Raw genomic sequence first — 19,704 nt, 5'->3', positions numbered from 1 at the left:
GTTGATGTTGGGTTATTGTTAATTTTAAATTTGTGACTGATAGATTTCTGTTAGCCACAGTATTAAGAAATCTGAGCAAAGGCAAGTGTTCAGAGTTATGTCACAGATTAACAATGTCCAAATGGCAGAACAGGTTCAAGAGGCTAAATGACCCACTCTTGTTCCCAAATCATGTTTTAGGCCGGAATAGCCTGTTTTTGTGCTGTAAATATTTGGACATTTCTTATTATTTATTCCTGTTATATACTTATAAATTGTGGTGATTTTTTTTCTCCTGTTAATAAATTTTCTAGTTCGAGTTTTACCACTGCTTCCTGATGTTAATGGAATTTCTGTGATACAGTAGCACTGCCTAGTTCTGAATTTGTGTAATTTATACTCCAGAGAGGGATGTGAAATTTAGAACTCCATCAACAACATTAGAATACACTGGAGCGATTGCTGTCGATTTGGCCACTCGTATGTAAACTGAGTTGCTGAATTCTACAGAGAGACTGAGCCCCACTCACTCACAGCCAGAGCAAAATGACTGCAACCCGGTGCACTGTGTACCAGTGGTACTTAGCTCCAGGTAGCAGGAATGGAAACTACTTCAGTAGGTAATGTTCTGGGCCTCCAGTGCCAAGTGCATTGTCTCATTAATATTACAGTGCTCCCTTCAAAGTCAGTGCTGTCGCTGCTGGGTTTAACCCCAATATTTACCCCCAGAATTGATCATGAGCTGTTCATAGCTCTTGTTCTAATGCAACAAATGGTTCTTCATTTTCAAAAGTGGCTGGTTACCTGAGCTAGAAGTAGGTGGTATCGGGACATTCTCTACATTCTGTGAAATGCTGAGCAGATGCAAGTCCAGATCTGAAAGACTCGAGTAGCTATCCACCTGAAAAACCAGTTTTGGTGAATATGCAACTTGATTCAGTTCACTTCTGTCTACATTCCCAATGCCAACCGTGAATGGCACAACACCAGCCCGCTTCAGCTCTTCTGATGGCCGCCTCACATCATCCTGTGACTTTCCAGTAGTAATGAGCACCAAAATTTGAGAGATCCCCAAATGTTGCCTGCCCCCACCAGATCTGCTGAAGACATTCCTCCTGACAAAGTCCAGAGCAAAGCCTGTCTTAAGTCCCCTTCCACCTTTAAGCCGAAGTTTTCTGGTTGCAGCCAAGACCTGTTCTTTACTTGTGTAAGCGTTTAATGGAAATTCAATCCTTGCATTGTCACTGTATTGTACCAGTGCAACTTGATCTTTGTCCTTTGCAATATTAAAGTTGGGAATTAAATTAATAAGAAAATCACGAATTAAATAAAAAAAACTTCCCACATTGTAAGAACCATCGATTAGGAACACAACATCTCTCTTGTTGCCTGCAATAAATAAGGAAGAGTAATTATCGCCAAGGTTATCCAGTGAATATTATAAAAACTAGTTCATTTTCTGTGATGTTAATCATATTGTTTTATATCATTGACCTGCTAAGCTCCAGTTGTAATTGTCCCATCAGCTTCCAGCAGGCAATGAGAGTGCTGATGTATCTTTTTTTCTCTCATTCTTCTATTTTAACTTCTCTCTTATTCCTTTCCAAAATAGCTTTCTCACAAACCATTCTCTGTTCCTCCATGGATATCTTGCTGTCTTTCTCTATTCCCTCTCAGAGGGATCTCTCTTCAGCCCCCTTCACCATTCAGCATCCCACTCCTCAAGCAGGTTTTTCTATTCATTTTCCCCCTATAACATTTGCTACTCTCTTTATCCCCTCCTCCTCAGGCCATAGCACTGCTAAAATAATCACCCCCTACACATGCTCACTGGAGCATTTTCAGGCTCTATGCCACCAAAATATTCTTGTTCACACCCATCTCGCTATACATACCTGGATGGGGAATATTGCAAAAACATATCTTAATTCTCACTCCCCTCTTCATTTCTATTTTGCACTTCTTCACACAATCTCCTTTCTTTGTATCTCACTCTGTTACTCAATGTCAATTTGTAGTAATTCCCAATAGTCCTTTTTCAATTATTTTCCCATTTTTTTCTTTCCTGTGGTATTTATTGTTTATTTTTCACCACTTTGAGTATTTACCTTTCTTTCCCCACTGTGTTTACTCTTTTTTCCTTGATACTTGAATAGAATACTTCTTCTCTCTCCTGTACTATTTAGTTCTCTTCCATTCTCAGTATTTTCTGCTCTCAGTATTTATCGCGCAATTAATGTGGTTTCTTCATTATCTGGGGATCAGTGCTGAGAGCTTGTCTCCACTCTTACTGAAATGTTGTCATTTGCTTTATATTAGGACAAAGCTCACTATCCAAGAGATTCAACAAGAAGCTGACTAACTCCGTTTCACTGTGCTGGGCTTCCAATACCTTATTCTATTCTTCATGTGAGTGGAGACCATGAAATTCTATTTTCATTGGTGATACTTTCCAGCAACAGGTTAGGGACAACAATTGGGGTGGGAACGCTCATGATTTTTATCCTTCATTAGCTGAGAGCTACCACTCAAACCTGCAACATTCCTGATCTGTATGTTTTTGTCTGCACGCAGCAACACACTTACTGGCGGAGTCATCAAATCTCTAAATCATATATTTAACATTGAAAGTTAAAAAAAAACTGAAAATTATTCAAACCCAAGTACCTTCAGTGACACCGGATGGCATTTTAATAATTTCAACGATCAGCGTTTTCAGGGGCTGTAACAGCTGATCTTGGATATCTGGAAGAGACTGGAAGTCTTGAACAGCAAACAGCAAATTGGAAGAATATGCAATATCCTGTAATTCTTCGCCATCTGCATCCGTGGCCCCGATTACAAATGTCACAATAGCAGCTCTTTTTAGTGCCTCTGCTGCCATCTTAATATTGTCATTTGACTTTCCGGAAATGATAAGCACTAAAAGCTGTGGCACACCAGCATCTCGCCTACTCCCAGCAGCCGTGGTGAAGACATTCCTGATGACATAGTTCAGTGCAGCCCCCGTATTCAGCATTCTTCCACCTTTAGGTTCCAGTTTTTCCACTGCATCCAAAATGTCATTTTTACTTGAATAGGTGTTCAAAAGAAATGCGACTTTTGGGTCCTTGCTGTACTGTACCACTGCGATACGATTCCTGTTCAACCCAACACTGAGCTGTTGAATTACGCCATTAAGAAATTTACGTACAGAAGGAAATGAAGAGCTAGCTTTTGTCGAGCCATCAATCAAGAACACAATGTCTCGTTCCTGGGTATCAGTAATATCTACCAAGACAACAGTCAATAGTTTAGATTTAAAATATATTTTATGAAGACATTACTGAAACTAACGCACTTATTGTTCATTTTTTCTATCGCTTCCCCCTCTCCTTACGAATGCATATACTTTCAGGTTGTGTGCCCAAGTGATGGGTAAAGACTCATTATGAGACATCATCAAGGCCGAAAAAGCTTGGACAGAAAAAAATTAATCAATTAATAGTGGTTAGATGATGCCAAATTTGGGCTTTCAAATCCAGCAGAAGCTAGTAAGAGAAGACGAGAGGAGGCAAGAAATTTTATTTTTGTGGAAGAACCAGTTACCATAGATGTGACATAATCATCTTTAATTTGAAAACCTTGGGGATGCAGGAAAAAGGAAGGGCAAGTTGGGTGGGATATTCGGAGTTTAGCTGAAACAAAAGAGGAAAGTTTAGAGCAGCAAAGATCATAGTATTTTAACTTCCCTCACAGCAGGAGACTCCAGCACTTCCAAATCTATAATCGAACAATGTTGTTATCCTGCAACATTGACAACAAAATTACGTTGAGATTTTCAGCATGTTGCACCAAACGTTTAGTGTGGTACAGCAAGTGCCAGCCAATATTGCTTTGAACCTGACATTGTTTTCAATTCGTGACAATAGGAATATAATTTTTAATCTTTTTAAAAAAAACTGAGAGCCCCCGCCCCCCCACCCCTGCAACATCCATATGATTTCTACTGATAGATAAAGAAGACAATCCCATCAAGCCTTCCAGTTGTTAAAATGTCCACTAGAAGATAGAGGCGATGACATCTCAATGTCACTGGGCTAGGGAGGAAAAAACTCATACAGAAGCCTGTTACTTCTGATTGCTAGCCAATGGCACTTCAATGATAATCACATGATTGGGCTGGGTTATGATGTCCCCCAGCATTATATGGCAAACCAACCATCAAGATCTATTCTCATACAATATAGATGGACCAGTGAGCCAAATAATATATTGTTATCACCATGAGACCATACATTAGCAACAATTCAGTGAATATGAACCCACAGATTCAAACCCAACTAATAGACCTGAACACCCCTAAACACTGTAAAACAAGCACTAGTTTTTGAAGAAAGCAAAATACTGTGGATGCTGGAATTCTGAAATAAAAACAAAAAATGCTAGAAAAACTCAGCAGGTCTGGCAACATCTATGGAGAGAGAAACAGAATCAACGTTTTGAGTCTGTATGACTCTTTTTCAGAAGGTCTTGCAAGAGCCAAGCAAGAGCCCCATGACATCTCTGAATTCAATCTTATGTTAGTTATTCCCATGTTGAACTCAAGATGTGTTTAACCTGATCACCAAAAAACTAAGAACTTTTGGAATTTACTGTACTGTCCTTTCACAGTTTCTCACTTTGGGATATGCTTATTTATTATTTTATCTGAGGCTGTGTTGTTTTTGGGTGTGGATTTCTGTATCTGCAAAATGCTTGGTGCAAAATCTACTAACTATTGTTGCTTTTTGTGGCACTGCAAAGCTACTTTTCTACAATGTTTCTCTCCAAAGGTTTTGCTGAACGCTGCTAATTCACTTTTAGCAAGCAAGCGACCAACATGAGATTTGAGTATTCCTATGGAGGTCCTAAATGAGGAGGAGAAACCAAAAGTTTCAAAACCAGATAGCGCTGACTTTTATTCTGCTATCAACACCTATTCTGGAACAACCTTTAGTCTTTAACACTATCATTACCTCTCCCTTTGCCTTGTGTTCCATGACATATTTGTCATTTAATCTCTACTGCCCTGTAGCCTATCTTTGACCTTCTATTTTGCTTCACCTGCCCTTTCTCGCACTTTCTCAGCATCATAAAACCCATCACATTTCTACCTCTCTCCAGTTCCAAAGAAGTCATATTAGACTCGAAACATTAATTATTTTTCTCTCTCTACTGATGCTGCCAGATCTGTTGGGTTTTTCCAGCATATCCTTCTCCCAGGAACACGTGCATCCTCATCCTAGAAACCACCTGTTCAGATCTAGGCATAACTACCTGGGTAAGTCTGAAGAGACTTGCTTTTGTCACTTGGGCTTCACAAAGGATCCTCTCATTGAGTTATCTCACCTCCTAAGTAAGACCACAGACAATTTCCACCACAGAGATCTTGGCTTTGAAAGTAACCACAGTATTAAATTTCTACAATTTCAGATCTTTGCAAGCAACCATCAGGGACATTGTTCAGACCTGTCAATCATCTGCACATGCATTAAGCAAGTGAAAAAAAACTTGTTTGCCAAGGGAAAAAATTTCCTTTTTTTCCCCCATTGAAAGGAGGTAGCAGAATAAGAAAACAGAACACTTTTTCTCCCCCAAGATGGAGGACCTCATAAATGGCCAACAAAAACAAAAATAGCTGGAAAAACTCAGCAGGTCTTAATTGGCCATTAGGTTCCATTCATGCCCTGTGTGAATAGAATACGCTTTATTAATATGCAGGTGGTCTCAGACCAATTGGTCAGAAACATGCAAGTGAATGTACAATATGCTGGCTGCAGCCCAAGTGCTTTCATTTTATGATGGACCATTATGCTACTATGATTTTATAGAGTTGGCAGAATGTAAAGTTCTCTGCTAGAGGAGCAAGAATGCCCACTATATCCACAACTATAGAGAACTCCATAAACAGAGGCACACTGAAAAATGAAATCCGTGTATCCAAAGAAATCTGCATGACTGTATGGCTGTATGAGCAGTCCTGTTGCATTAAGCACAACACTGTAGCCTGACAAGCCACATGGCCTCCATTATGAACAAATCTACTTCAATACCTTGGTCATCAAATCTCTATTATCCCATTCTCAAAAAGACATTCAGAACAAGGCTGAGATAAAAGAGTTTATTTTTTTATAAATAATCTGTGTAAAAGCTATTAATATTAGCTTTCTCGGTGCTTCACCTTGGTGACAGTGTATGATGTTTATCTTCTCCACCTCATCTAGTGTACCTTTGATGTGCTGCTACAGTGAGAAAAGTGCCTTAGCTGACTTCTGTTTGTCAACAGTGGTTTCATGGCACCTCCCTGTTCTAGGTTACAACAGGGGCCTGCACATGGCAACACCACGCTGGCCATCAGACCCTGTCTGCTACCTGAAAATCTACTATGCATTTCTATGACACTAGAAGTCCTTTGCAGGGTACAACTAGGTTCAAAGGGTATGGCTATACTTTCAAGGTGTAACTCTTTCTGAGTCAAAACAATTAAATTAAAACTTTCAAGATGTAGTTGTCTTTTATCATAGCCTCCTTGATGGCCACTCCTACTAAATGGCCAGAAATTTGCATGGGACCAGACTATTGGCCATTATTAAGGAGTGTAAAAGCCACCATTAAGCTTCCCTCTAGCTGATCCTCTTCTTGATATAATCCAATATTGAAAACCTCCTGTAAACTGAAAGCCCAGTTGCCACAAGAACAGCATTTATATTCTTGAGTAAAACCAAAGCCATATTGGATCAAATTAACAAATTAATAAATCAAGTTAAAGAATTTAAAGGAGCAGTCCCTTAAAAGGACACAGTAACAAAATGCAAAGTCCTTAAAGGAAACTTAACAAATCAAATCATTAAGTGGTTTGGGGGGGTATATGATGCACCTCAACCCACCAGTCATGGAAGGCCTTCAGCATGCCAACGGATACTACGTGCTCCCTCTCCTGGGACACCCAGCCATGAATACAGCCATGGAAGAGGGGCAGATGGTGGGAAGGAGGACCCCCTCAACTGCCTGCTGCCTTGACCTATTAATTCCCAATTTGGTCAGGCCCAGAAACAGGCATATAAGGTGGTCCTACTCTCCTCTCGCCATCACTACAGATACACAAAGATCAAGATGGTGGGGTTGAAGTGTAACTAAAAATTTAATAAAAGCCCCTTCAAGAAACTAAGGCTGTAACCTTAGTTCGCTACCCATAAGGTGCTCCTCCATAGATGGTTGCAAAGTTCCATAAGAACATAAGAAATAGGGGCAGGAGTAGACCATACAGCCCATCGATCCTGCTCCATCATTCTTTACAATCATGGCTAATCTTTGGCTTCAACTCCATCTTCCTGCCCACTTCCCAAATCCTTTGATTCCCGAGGCCAAAAATCTGTCTATCTCAGCCTTAAATATGTTCAACGATGAAGTATTTACAACCTTATATGGTAGATAATTTCATTGATTCACAACCCTTTGAGTGAAGAAATTTATACTCATCTCAGTCCTAAATGATCAGCCCCTTATCCTGAGACTGTGCCCCGATGTTCTAGATTCTCCAGCCTGTGGGAACAACTTCTCAGTATCTACCCTGTCAAACCCCTTCAGAATCTTGTACGTTTCAATGAGATCACCTCTCAATTTTCTAAATTCCAGACTGTATAGGCCCAATTTACTCAGGCTCACATCATAGGACAACCCCCTCAGCCCAGAAACCAACCTAGTGAAACATTGCTGTATTATCTCCAATTGCAAGTATATCCTTCCTTAAATCAATAGTCACTTAGACAAGTGCAGGATAACTAAGGAAAGCCAGCATGGATTCATTAAAGGAAAATCTTGTAACTAACCTGCTGGAGTTTTTTGAGGAGGTAAGTGAAGGTTGATAAGGGAAATAATGTTGATGTGCTGTATATGGATTTTCAAAAGGCATTTGATACAGTGCCAAACATAGACTTGTGAGCAAAATTCTAGGTCATGGAACAAAAGGGAAAGTAGGCAGTTGGATAAGAGATTGGATGAGTGACAGGAAACAGAGAGTAGAGATAAATTGTTGCCTTTCAGCTTGGAGTAGGTTTGTAGTAGAGTTCCCCAGGGTGTCAGTGTTGGGACATTTGCTCTTCCTGATATATATTAATGACTTAGACTGAGGTGTGCAGGGAATTATTTCAATATTTGAAGATGATATGAAGATTGGAAATGTTATCAACTGTGATGAGATAGCCTTGAACTTCAAAAGGACATAGACATGTTGGTGGATTGGGCAGACAAGTGGCAGATGAAGTTCAATGCAAAGAAGTGTGAGGTGATTCATTTTGGCAGGAAAAATATGGTGAGACAGTACAAAATAAAGGGAGAGCCTCTAAAAGAGGTGCGGGAACAGAAGAACCTTGGTGTATGTGTACATAGGCCATTGAAGGTGGCAGGGCATGTTGAGTGAGCAGTTAATAAAGCATATAACATCTTAGGCTTTATTAATTGGGGACATTGAATACAAGAGTAAGGAGGTCATGTTGAACTTGTATAAGACACTAGTTAGGCCACATTTGGGGTGCTGCATCCAGTTCTGAGCACCATACTTGTGGAAGGATGTAAAGGCATTGGAGAGAGTGCAGAGGAGATTCACAAGAGTGATTCCAGGGATAAAGAACTGTAGCTATGAGGAAAGATTGGAGAGGTTGGGATTCTTTTCCTTGGCGAAAAGAAGGCTAAGAGGAGACTTGATAGAAGTATTCAAGGTCTTGAGGGGTATGGACAGGGTAAATAGTGAGAAATTTTTCCTAGACAAGAGAAAATCAGAACTAGAGAAAACAAATTCAAAATAATTGGAAAAAGGAGTAAATGTGATGTGAGGAAAAAAAAACAAATTTCACCCAGGGGGTGGTTCGAGTCTGGAACAAACTTCCTGAAAAGGTGGTGGAGGCAGATTCGATCAAGGTATTGCTACCTGAAAAGAAAAAATGTGCAAGATTACGGGGATAAGGCAGAGGAGTGGGACTAGGTGGAATGTTCTTTCTAAGAGCCAGTGCAGACACGATGGGCTGTATGGCCGCCTTCTGCACTGTAAAAATACGGTGATACTGTACTAGGGTACTGTGAAATATGGAGACCAAAACTGTATACAGTACTCCAGGTGTGGCCTCACCAAAGTTGTATATAATTGAAATGAGACTTCTTTATTCCTGTGCTCCAATACCCTTGCAATAAAGGCCAACATGCAATTTGCCTTCTTAATTGCTTGAAGTACCTGCATGTCTTTATGCCACATACAGCCAATATATGTGGTGGACTCCTGTTTCATGGATCCCTCACACATATTTGTAGGAATGCTGAAACCACATTCTATGAAGTCTTCAACCTATCATGCTTTTCACATGCTCAGTATACTGCAATAAGGCATTTTTGTTCATTCATGAGATCCCTTCTATAGGCAATGCTGTTATACTAAGAGTCCAGGGCCCCTGCAGCAGGGAAAGGTTTATGCAATGGAGGCTGCTATTCTGCTCTTCAATTGCCACCACTATTTTATGTTCCTCAGGTGCTGGATACTTCATGAAGTGCTTCCTCCTATTCCTGATTAAACTAATTCAGTGATAAACAAAAACAGAATTACCTGGAAAATATCAGCAGGTCTGGCAGCATCGGCGGAGAAGAAAAGAGTTGACCTTTCGAGTCCTCATGACACTTCAACAAAACTAGGACCCTTCAACAGTACCTAGTTTTGTTGAAGGGTCATGAGGACTCGAAATGTCAACTCTTTTCTTCTCCGCCGATGCAGCCAGACCTGCTGAGCTTTTCCAGGTAATTCTGTTTTTGTTTTGGATTTCCAGCATCCGCAGTTTTTTTGTTTTTATCTCAGTGATAAACATATATTTAAGCTGATGCTTATGCAAACAGGACTTAGTGAAAACTGTTCCAGTGATATTTTAGTTTCTTGATAACTGTCTGGTAGGTCACCTTAGGAGATCCCTGTAAAAAGAGAAATGAAACATGTTTTTATCAGGGGTAGGCACATAGGTTGAAAGCTATTCCAAAGAATACTGTGCTGTGCAGAATGAATTTGGATCTTTGTGAATTAGTTTAAAATTGATGCAAATATATGAGGTAAAAGACAACACTTACCTTGCTGGGCTGCTATGAAGACACTAAACTCTCAATGGCCTCCATTAATGTATTTTCCTGTCAGTGGGCAGTGCCACTACCAGTTCTTGTTGCCTCTTGTGTGGGCAATATCCCCATTTAAAGACAAATCAAGGATAAAGCTATTGCAAAGAAAGACTTGTATTTATATGGTTACCATTCACAATCTCAGAGGCAGAATTTATATTGTGAAATAAGGGCAGGAGTGGAGGAGGGTGGGGCTGCAGTTTCCCACTGACCAATGTCGGGATGGCTTCCCGACTTGAATCTCAACCATGTCTATGAGAAGGAGGTGGTAATGCAGGGGACCAGTCAGGGCTGCATCCCTCAATGAAATCAGTTCATAAAGGAGTGGGAGGCACTGAGGAGCATTCATCCATTGGCACAGAGGTGCCCCCGTGGGAGTAGAGTGCTGTGAAAAAGCTGTCTGTGAGTGCTGAGCTAGTTTGGGGTGGGGGGGGGGGGGGGGGTGGTGGCGGGGTGGGTGGGTTATGGGGGTAACGGGGGGAGCAATTGTGGGCAGTTGGTGCTCATGAACCTGTAGAGATCATGGGGACATATGGAGTGGCCAGGGGGAATATTGCAAGTACAGCTAACCGCATGCAAGGCAATAACTGGAGATGGGATTAAGCTACATAGATTTAGGGTCAAGTCATGATGAGAGTCAACATTCTCAGCACCAGGTGCAGATTCAATGGGCATGAGGAACACAGAATTGAGGAACAAGGGGCAGGAGACAACAAAGGCCATATCCTCAGCATCGAGTGTACAGCCAAAATAAAAGCTCCATTCATATGTCAGCGCATCAGTGCCAGAGGAGACGGCATCTACCTGGGCAGATGGTAACTGAGATTTGTGTCCTTGTTGAGGAAGACCTCAGGTATCACATTCCTGCTCTCCTTTCCTAGCCAGTAGTCCTAAAAGTCACTCTGGCTTTGAACTTCTTTACATCTGGATCATTCCAGGAATTAGCAGTGGATCTTAGAGGTGTGTCTCAGGCAGCTACACACCATTGTATCTTACAGGTCGCTGAAACCCTATTGCGAGAACAGGGGAGTGCATCTACCTTCAAACAGATGCAGGCACAGAGGGCGGTGGAATTTGCCTCTATTTCTGGATTTCCATGGGTATGTGTGGCCAAGTGAACAGCCAAGGAGATTCCTCAATGGGAAGGGCTTCCACTTCCGACACATGCAGCAGGTCTGCAACCAATAGAAGTGCTTTCTGCATCTGCGCGCATGCTATTCTGGCAGCTGCCAACCGTACCCAAAAAATTTTATCGTTATTGCTTTCAAGTGAACTCAATGCTCTGAATTACAGTTTGACATCAAAAGGCTCTAATTTGAAATTAATTTGACATCAAATTTGATAGTGCACTCAAAGCTATCCATTGCTCTCAAACCTATATCCAGCGTGCTTGAAGCTATCAAATGATCTCAGCAACCTGCATTGAAAAATACAAGAAAATTAATTACTGAAATAATATCTGAATTTATTCAGTTTTTCATGTTGCCCAAAAAATTCATTGCGCTATACTTGCTTGAGAGCACCACCTGATCCCCAGCAGTTCTTAAATCATTTTAGTCTCAGGGGCTATACTTGCCACCCACCTACCCCCAGGTCTCAGGGTCTAAACTCTCCCCAATCTCAGGGTCAAAGCTCTCCCACCCCTTCTCCTCCCACCGCGCCCCCCCCCCCCCACCCCCACCTCCAATATCAGGGTCTAAATTCTCCCCTCTCTCCCCTCTTCCAAACTCTCCCCCTCCCTCCAGCTTCCAAATCCTCCCCCTCCCCCAAGCTTCCAAAATCTCCCCCTCCACCCAGCCTCCAAACTCTCTCCCTCCCTCCAGCCTCCAAACTCTCTCCCTCCCCCCAGCCTCCAAACTCTCCCCTTTATTTCACCCATGTCCAAACTCTCCCCCCTATCCCTCCTGCCAATCTCCGGGCCTCGGGCCTCGCTGACCTTTCTTGAGGACTCGCCTCCCCACCCCACCGCTCCCCCCAATACTTTACTCATTGCCACGGTCCTCACTGCTTCCATGTCAACTTCAAATCTGCACCTGGGCTGGCTGGAAAATTTCACTTCCGATTTCCAGCCAGCCCTTTGAACAGAAATCTCAAGCTTGAGGGGCTGGGCATGAAGAAAGAAGAAGGGGAGGGGGAAGGTGGGGAGGGGGGAGGGGGAAGTTGGCAAGGGAATAGGGGAGGGAAAAGGAAGGGAGGGGAAAGGGGAGGAGGAAGAGGAAGGGGAATGGAGGGGAGGGGCCAGGGGGAAGGAGTGGAGAGAATGAGGAAAGAGGGGAGGCAGGGTGAGGGATAGGAGCAGGTGAATAAGGGATGTGGTGGGAGGGAGGGGGAGAGTGAGGAGGGAGAGGGAAAAGTTGGGTGGAGGTGTAACCCTACACACTGCATAGGTAATCAGCTGGGACTTAGGAAAATTTGAGCTGTATATATAGTCACATTTTGTTGTGATCACTGCAGGATGACAATTGATGACAATGACGTCAGTTAATAACTATCATTTGACATCACAAATATGGTTCTGAGTGAAAATGATAGCTAAATGGTCAGTTCTGAGTGAAAATGAAATAGCATGATGGCCAGATGGTTGCTTCTGAGTGTGAATGATATCAAATTATGAAAAAATGATTGCATTTGAGAACAATTTACGTGAAATGATGGCAAAATGATTGCAATTGAATGCAGTTGACATCAAATGAACTTTGTTGAAAACAAATGATGTCAAACGATATGAAAAATTTTGGGTGGGGATGATGCCTTCATTCTTTGACAGCCAAAGGTGCTGCTACTCCTCATGTCACCAGTGAAACTCTGTGGACAGCTTCACTGGGATAAGGCATATCACGTGAAAAGATGACTAATGATACCTTTGTGTGCCCCTGCAATGGCACAGCAAAGCCAACTGCTCACAAGTACAATCATTGAGCCGGCTATGGGATCTTTGAAGATGCACTCCTGGTGCCTCAGGGTGATGCCCCGCAGTACAGTCCCACAAGGATGCCACACATTGTGGTGGGCTTCTGCACGCTGCACCTTGAAGAGGGTGAAGCTCTAGAGTGACACAGTTCATCAGAGGAGGAAATAGCAGAGCAGAACATGTTTATGCTGTGTAGGCAGATCACCGGGGCTGCCCCATGAGTCAAAGCACTCATCAGGATGGCATGGATGCTAGTGCCAATCTAACCCAGACACATTTCATCTAAGCACTGCTCATCCAGGACTGAGTGTTCTGATACTCGCTTTGTTCTCAATGTGCGAATGCATCCACAATACATTCATTTTGAACAGTTCCATTCTTACCACAAATGCATGGAATACATCTTTTCAGGGATTGCAGTATCCGCATTCACAGACCATTGCATCATTTTCCCACTTCTCTCTTTTGCCAAATTGCCATGAAAGAACTGAAACACGCAAATCTGGGTTCATGCAACAACAAGTCCATTGTAATGAAAGACCGTTATGTTATAAATTCACAAAACAAAAACACCCAACTGAATCAATGCTGGATCCAGTGCCCTGTTGTTGGGGCTAAAGGATCCGGGTTGCACGTTTGTTTCGAGGTGACCGAGTTGGTATCACAGACAGAAAGATCAGTAGACTGTTCTTAGAAGAAACACATTCTATTTATTTACAAAAGGAACTCAGCAGCCACACTTGTGTGCTTACAACTCAAAACTCTGTCTTTACTCTTTGGATTCTAACTCAAGACTACTCTACAGAGGTAGCCCACGCTACTCTGCTATTGGGTACCAAGACCATGTGTTCTTACATTACAACATTTGTCTTAAAGGTATATTACACATCAGATTATGACAATCTTTCAATGCAATTAACAATGTGGTGGCCTTTGGTCACTGCCTCTGCTACAGACTGCTCCCCTTGAGGTCCCAAGGTGGAGTAGTCCACTTGTATGCATCTGCTTGTGGCTAGGATGCCCATGGCACTCAGCCTCATCGTAGGGGAGCAATTAGGAAAACTCTTAAGGCTGACACACGAGCGTCAATGCAGGAGCAGCCTCTACCACAGGGCCTTTCTGCCAACAGTCAGAGGGCCCAAGGAAGTGGATGATGAGGATGGTGCTCCATGACAAGTGGCTCCCTCCACATTATCCACCTCTGCCTCAGTCCTTTCATGATGTGCTAGAGGGAACCACCAGCAGGGACGCAACTGGCATCAACTCCATGCATCTTTACGACAGATCCATGTTACAGAATGTGACATACATTCTGTGCATCTCAGTGAAGTGAACTGTTCTCCGTCATTTAGAGTGATGCCACAAACAGTTCTCAGTGAGGTTGATCAGTCTCTCACTGGAGGAGCTCATATGCTCAAAACCCTGAGACATGGCCATGCTCATTTGCTGATCTTCATTTCTCAGCCCATGACTCCAGACCACCTCAGGGAATTTCCACATGTGGGCACACATCACACATTGCTGATCAAAATAGAACCGACTTGCTTGTGAGTCTTGAAGCTACACATCTGTACCCAGCTGAGCATGGCTGTGTCTGTCCTCCATTCTCCGAGGGGGACTGCCCATGGCTGCCTCTGCCTCATTTACTTCATCCTGTTCATTCGTGGCACGCAGTACCCAGTACCATCCTTTCCAATGGCACGTGAACCCACCAATGTGATGTATCTGTAGTGGTAGAGAGTATGCTTAAAAATTGTGACAGTGCAGCCTTAGTTGCTTCATTTTCAACCGAGGGATCCAGTGATGTCCCTCTGGCACTGATAGCCTCCCGCACCCCCACAACCGGCCTGTGAGAGACATAAGAAGGTAATCATGAGAACTCGCCTATGCCAGCAGATGCCTCTACAGAGTTTTGGCATGCTGACACAGTGAGAGGAGTGCACTTTATCCCTTTCAGCTGAAATTTCTTCACCCTGTTCTTCATGGATTCCTATCTCTCCATCGCCCATTCCTCATTTATCACGACCCTCATCAACGCAAAGGCCATTTTTTCCATTCTTATTAGCACTGTGAGCTGTGGCTACATTGCAGCTGCAAGTTTGGATTATCTACCTCCAACCAGGCCTGTTTGGTCTGGCTGGTTGGCCATCTCCTGCCACACTCTGGGAACATCACATTCTCCTCTATCACATCCTCCTCTTCCCCACTGCCTCCAAAAGTACTTCAAGGGAGGCATCAATAAACCTTGGGGTTACTGTAGTGGTGGCTGACCAATTGTGTTCCTGCTCCTCTCCTCTCTCTCTGCCACTGCTGGTTGAACTGGTAATCGCGGCAGTGACTGCCATCATCTTTTTAAATCAACCCTCTCTCAATTGCAGTCTCACTCCCTATCTTCGCCCAGCATCCCTAATTGGATGGCGAGGAAGACCTCAAGACAATTAACAGTAAAATCCACAAAAATCATCTTACATAGCATGGGGTCGAGAGCCAGAAATGCTCCTGATGTCAGGTTGCCAACCACAGAAGTAAAATCCTCCCCAGGATGTCCCAAAACACTCTGTGGCCAATGATGTACCTTTTGTAATATAGGAACCATAGCAGCCAATTTGTGGACAAAGTCCCATAAGCAGAAATAATGGCCAGGTAGCCTTTTTTTTAATGTGACATTGATTGAGGGGCAAATATTGGCCAATAATTTCCTTTCTCTTCTTTGAAATAGTGCCAAGGGATCTTTTAAGTTCACCTGCAGACAGAGCCTGGCTTTAACAATTCATCCAAAAGACCTCACCTCCGACAATGCAGACTCTCTCTGGAGTGTCAAGCCTCTAGATTGGGATTTAAACCCATAAGAGCTGAGGTTTACCTCCCAGTGCCCAGCCTTACAGTAAAAAGCAGTATGCAATTAGAATCAGTTGCCACTTTTATGTAGTGGTACAGCATGCAAAAGTTACATTCCAGTGAGAAAGAAAGACATTTGAAGGATGCACCATCCGTGACTAACAAAGCAAGTTGGAGATAGTATCAAATTGAAAGAAAAAACCTACAATTCTACAAACATTACTGGTAGGTTAGAAGATTGGACAGAATTTAAAAACCAGCAAAGCATGCCTAAGAATATAAGGAGGGAGAAATTACAGTATGAGGGAAAGCTAGCTAGAAGTATAAAAACAGATAGTAAGAGTTTCTACAAGTAATTAAAGAGGAATAAAGTCACTAAGGTGAATGGTGGTGCTCTAGAGAGTGAGTATGGGAAATTAATAATAGGAAATAAGGAAATGGCAGATGCACTGAACAAGTATTTTGTGTCTGTCTTCACAGTAGAAGACACAAATAACATCCCAGAAATAATTGTAAATCAAGAGCTGAAAGGGAGGGAGGAACTTAAAACAACACAATCACCAGGCAAAGGTTACTGAAAACATTTTAAGAACTAATGGCTGACAAATCCCCAGGGCCTGATGGACTTCATCCTTGGGTCTTAAAAAGAATTAGCTGCTCAGATAGTGGATGCATTGGTTGTAACTTTTCAAAATTCCATAGATTCTGGAAAAGTCCCATCAGTTTGGAAAATGGTGAATGTCACTTCTCTCTTCAAGAAAGAAAGAAGACAAAAAGCAGGAAAATACAGGCCGGTTATATCTACCATAGGGAAAATACTGGAATCCATTATTAAGGAGGTTACAGCAGGGCACTTAGAAAATCTTAATGCAATCAGGCAGAGTCAACATGGTTTTGTGCAAGGGAAATCATGTTTTATTAATTTATTAGAGTTCTTTAAGGAAGTAACAGGCAACATGGATAAAGAAGAAGCTGTAGATGTACTTAGATTTCCAGAAGGCATTTGATAAGGTAACATATCAAAGGTTACTATACCAAATAAGAGCTCATAATGTAGGGGGTAACATATTAGCATGGATAGAGGATTGTTAGCTAACAGGAAGCAGAGAGAATGGGTCATTTTCAGGTTGGCAAGCCATAATTAGTGGAGTGCCACAGGGATTGATGCTGGGGCCTCAAATATTTACATTCAAAATCAAAGACTTGGATGAAGGGACCAAATGTATTGTTGCTAAATTGCTAATAACATAAAGATATGTAGGAGAGTAAGTTGTGAATAGGACATAAGGAGTCTGCAAAGTGATTTAGATAGGTTAAGTGAGTGGGCAAAAATTTGGCAGTTGGAGTATAATGTGGGACAATGTGAACTTGTCTACTTTGACAGGCAGAATAGGAAAGTGGAACATTATTTAAATGGAGAGAGATTGCAAAAATCTGCAGTACAGAGGGATCTGGGTGTCCTTGCACATGAATTACAAAATGTTAATATGCAGGTACAGCAAGTGATAAGGAAGGCAAATTGAATGTTTTTGATTATTGCAAGCGGAATGGAACATGGACGTAGGGAAGGTTTGCTACAATTGCATAGGGTGTTGGTGAGACCACATTTGGAGTACTGAGTATAGTTTTGGTCTCCTTACTTAAAAAATAATGTAATTGTATTTGAAGCAGTTCAGAGAAGGCTCACTTAACTGATTATGAAGAAAGGTTGGACAGGTTAGAATTGTATCCATTGGAGTTTAGAACAATGAGAGATGATCTTATTGAAACATGCAAGATCCTGAGGGACTTGCCAGGATGTTTCCTCTTATGGAAGAAGCTAGAACCAGGGATATAGTTTAAAAATAAGGGTTCTCCTATTTAAGATAAGGATGAGGATTTTATTTTTCTTTCAGAGTGTCATTAGTCTGTGGCATTCTCTTCCCCTGAGAGCTGTGGAGGCAGGGTCATTGAATATTTTAAAGGCTGAGTTAGATAGATTCTTGATTGGCAAGGGTGTCAATGGTTAGAGGGGGTAGACACGAAAGTAGAGCTGAGGCCACAATCAGATCAGCAATGATCTTATCAAATGGCAAAGCCATTCAAGGGAGCAAATGGCCTTCTCTTGTTCTTAATTTTGTCTGTTCATATGTTCATAAGTTATGTTTGCCATTTGAAGCATTTGCAAGTGTCATCCTCAAAGTACTAATTTCATCATTATCAAAATAGAGATAGAGGGGCAATTGGTACAATGTAAAAAGGAGCAGGAACAGAGGCACCCAGCAGTTCAGGTACACAAATCTTTGAAAATGACAGCACAAATTAATATGGCAATCAAAGTAGTAAAGGGGATCCTGGATTTTATAAATAGAGGCACAGTGTACAAAAGAAAGTTAGGCTAAACCTTTATTCAGCAATGGTTAGACATCAGCTGGAGTATTATACCCAATTCTGCACACTAAACTCTTGGATGAATATCAAGGTCTTGGAGAGCGTGTAGAGGCTATTTATTAGATTGGTACTAGAGATGAGGAACTTCAGTTATGTAGAGAGACATGAGTAGCTGGAATTGTTTTCCTTAAAGTAGAGAAGATTAAGTGGAGATTTAATAGAGATGTTCAAAATGATGTAGGGTATTGATAGAATGAATAGGGGGAAACTGTTTCCACTGACTGGAGGGTCAGTATAACTAGAGGATACAATTTAAGTTAATTGACAATAGAAGAGGAGTGGATGAGGAGAACTTTTTAATGCAGCAAGTTATGAAACACCCGAAAATGGTCGTGGAAACAGATTCAAGAGTAGCTTTCAAACTCTGAAATAGAAAAGATTGCAGGGCTACAGGGAAGGAGTAGAGCAGTGGGGTAGAGGAAGTGGTTAACTCTTTCAAAGAACTGACACAGGCATGACTAGACTCCTTCTGTTGCTGTGTGATTCTTTGATTCTAAGTGTAAAGAATCTGAAAGGTGATCTCAATGCTTTCCATACTCATTTGCTGCTGCTCCGCCATATTTGGAGTACAGTTTTTATGACATACACATTAAGCACAAAGACTTCATTTAAATAGGAAAAGGTAAGTCTGACCACAATCTGCCTCAGACTGAAGAAAATTTTCTTCATCTACCCCATGGCACACAGCTGTGGAGACAGCACTGACTGGTTGAGCCACCTCCTGCCATATTGCTTCTGTGTCACAAAGTGTTCCTTTCAAACCCATATGTGGCTACTTTCCTCTGTTATACCTCTTGCAACAGAATATTATAGCTTTCTTCAATACAATGGATAATTCTAGCCATTTTCCCATACCTGTTTTCTATTGCTAATTTAGTAATTTCCTAGAGCCAGAAAAATATCTGCCTTGAAGTGAAGGCAGGAGCCCTTTAAGAACTCCTGCTCTCTGGATAGCCTTGATGATTACAGCAGCAGCTTTGCATATGAAAAACAGGCACAAAGCATCTTCACGTTGTATTCACTAAATGATCTAAATCAATCTAGTAGTGCAGAATCTCACCATAATGCATTTATCACATTGACCTTTTTTTTTATTCGTTCATGGGATGTGGGCATCACCAGCCTGGCCAGCATTTATTGGCAGCCCTAATTGCCCTTGAGAACTAAATGGCTTGCTAAGTCATTTCAGAGGGCATTTAAGAGTCAACCACATTATTGTGGGTCTGAAGTCACATGTAGGCCAGACAAGGTAAGGTTGGCAGATTTCCTTCCCTAAAGGACATTCTGCCTACTCAATCTGCCCACAATCTACAGGACTGAGGAGGAGAACATTGAGTGGATTTACAAACAGCTATTATATAAAATTCCTATTTTTGCAA

At 42.0% G+C, this 19,704-nt stretch overlaps 1 protein-coding gene across 2 annotated transcripts in view; it reads right to left on the bottom strand.

Annotated features, from left to right (window-relative positions):
• Window positions 1–19,704, bottom strand: part of LOC121284958 (collagen alpha-3(VI) chain) — a 101,503-nt gene that overhangs the window by 8,830 nt on the left and 72,969 nt on the right. Inside the window, exons 7-8 of one of the 2 annotated variants that reach the window (XM_041200948.1) lie at window positions 2,647–3,249; window positions 784–1,368 (exon numbers count right to left, since the gene is read on the bottom strand). In XM_041200948.1, coding sequence (XP_041056882.1) covers window positions 784–1,368; window positions 2,647–3,249 — 1,188 coding nt within the window. The remainder of the gene's footprint in view (window positions 1–783; window positions 1,369–2,646; window positions 3,250–19,704) is intronic. The other variant, XM_041200949.1, reaches the window with a different exon arrangement.

The sequence above is a fragment of the Carcharodon carcharias genome, chromosome 12 (assembly GCF_017639515.1).
Source record: "Carcharodon carcharias isolate sCarCar2 chromosome 12, sCarCar2.pri, whole genome shotgun sequence".
Classification (NCBI taxonomy): domain Eukaryota; kingdom Metazoa; phylum Chordata; class Chondrichthyes; order Lamniformes; family Lamnidae; genus Carcharodon; species Carcharodon carcharias.
Note: the sequence above shows the minus strand (reverse complement) of the source record. Positions and strands in the feature narration are given on the sequence as shown.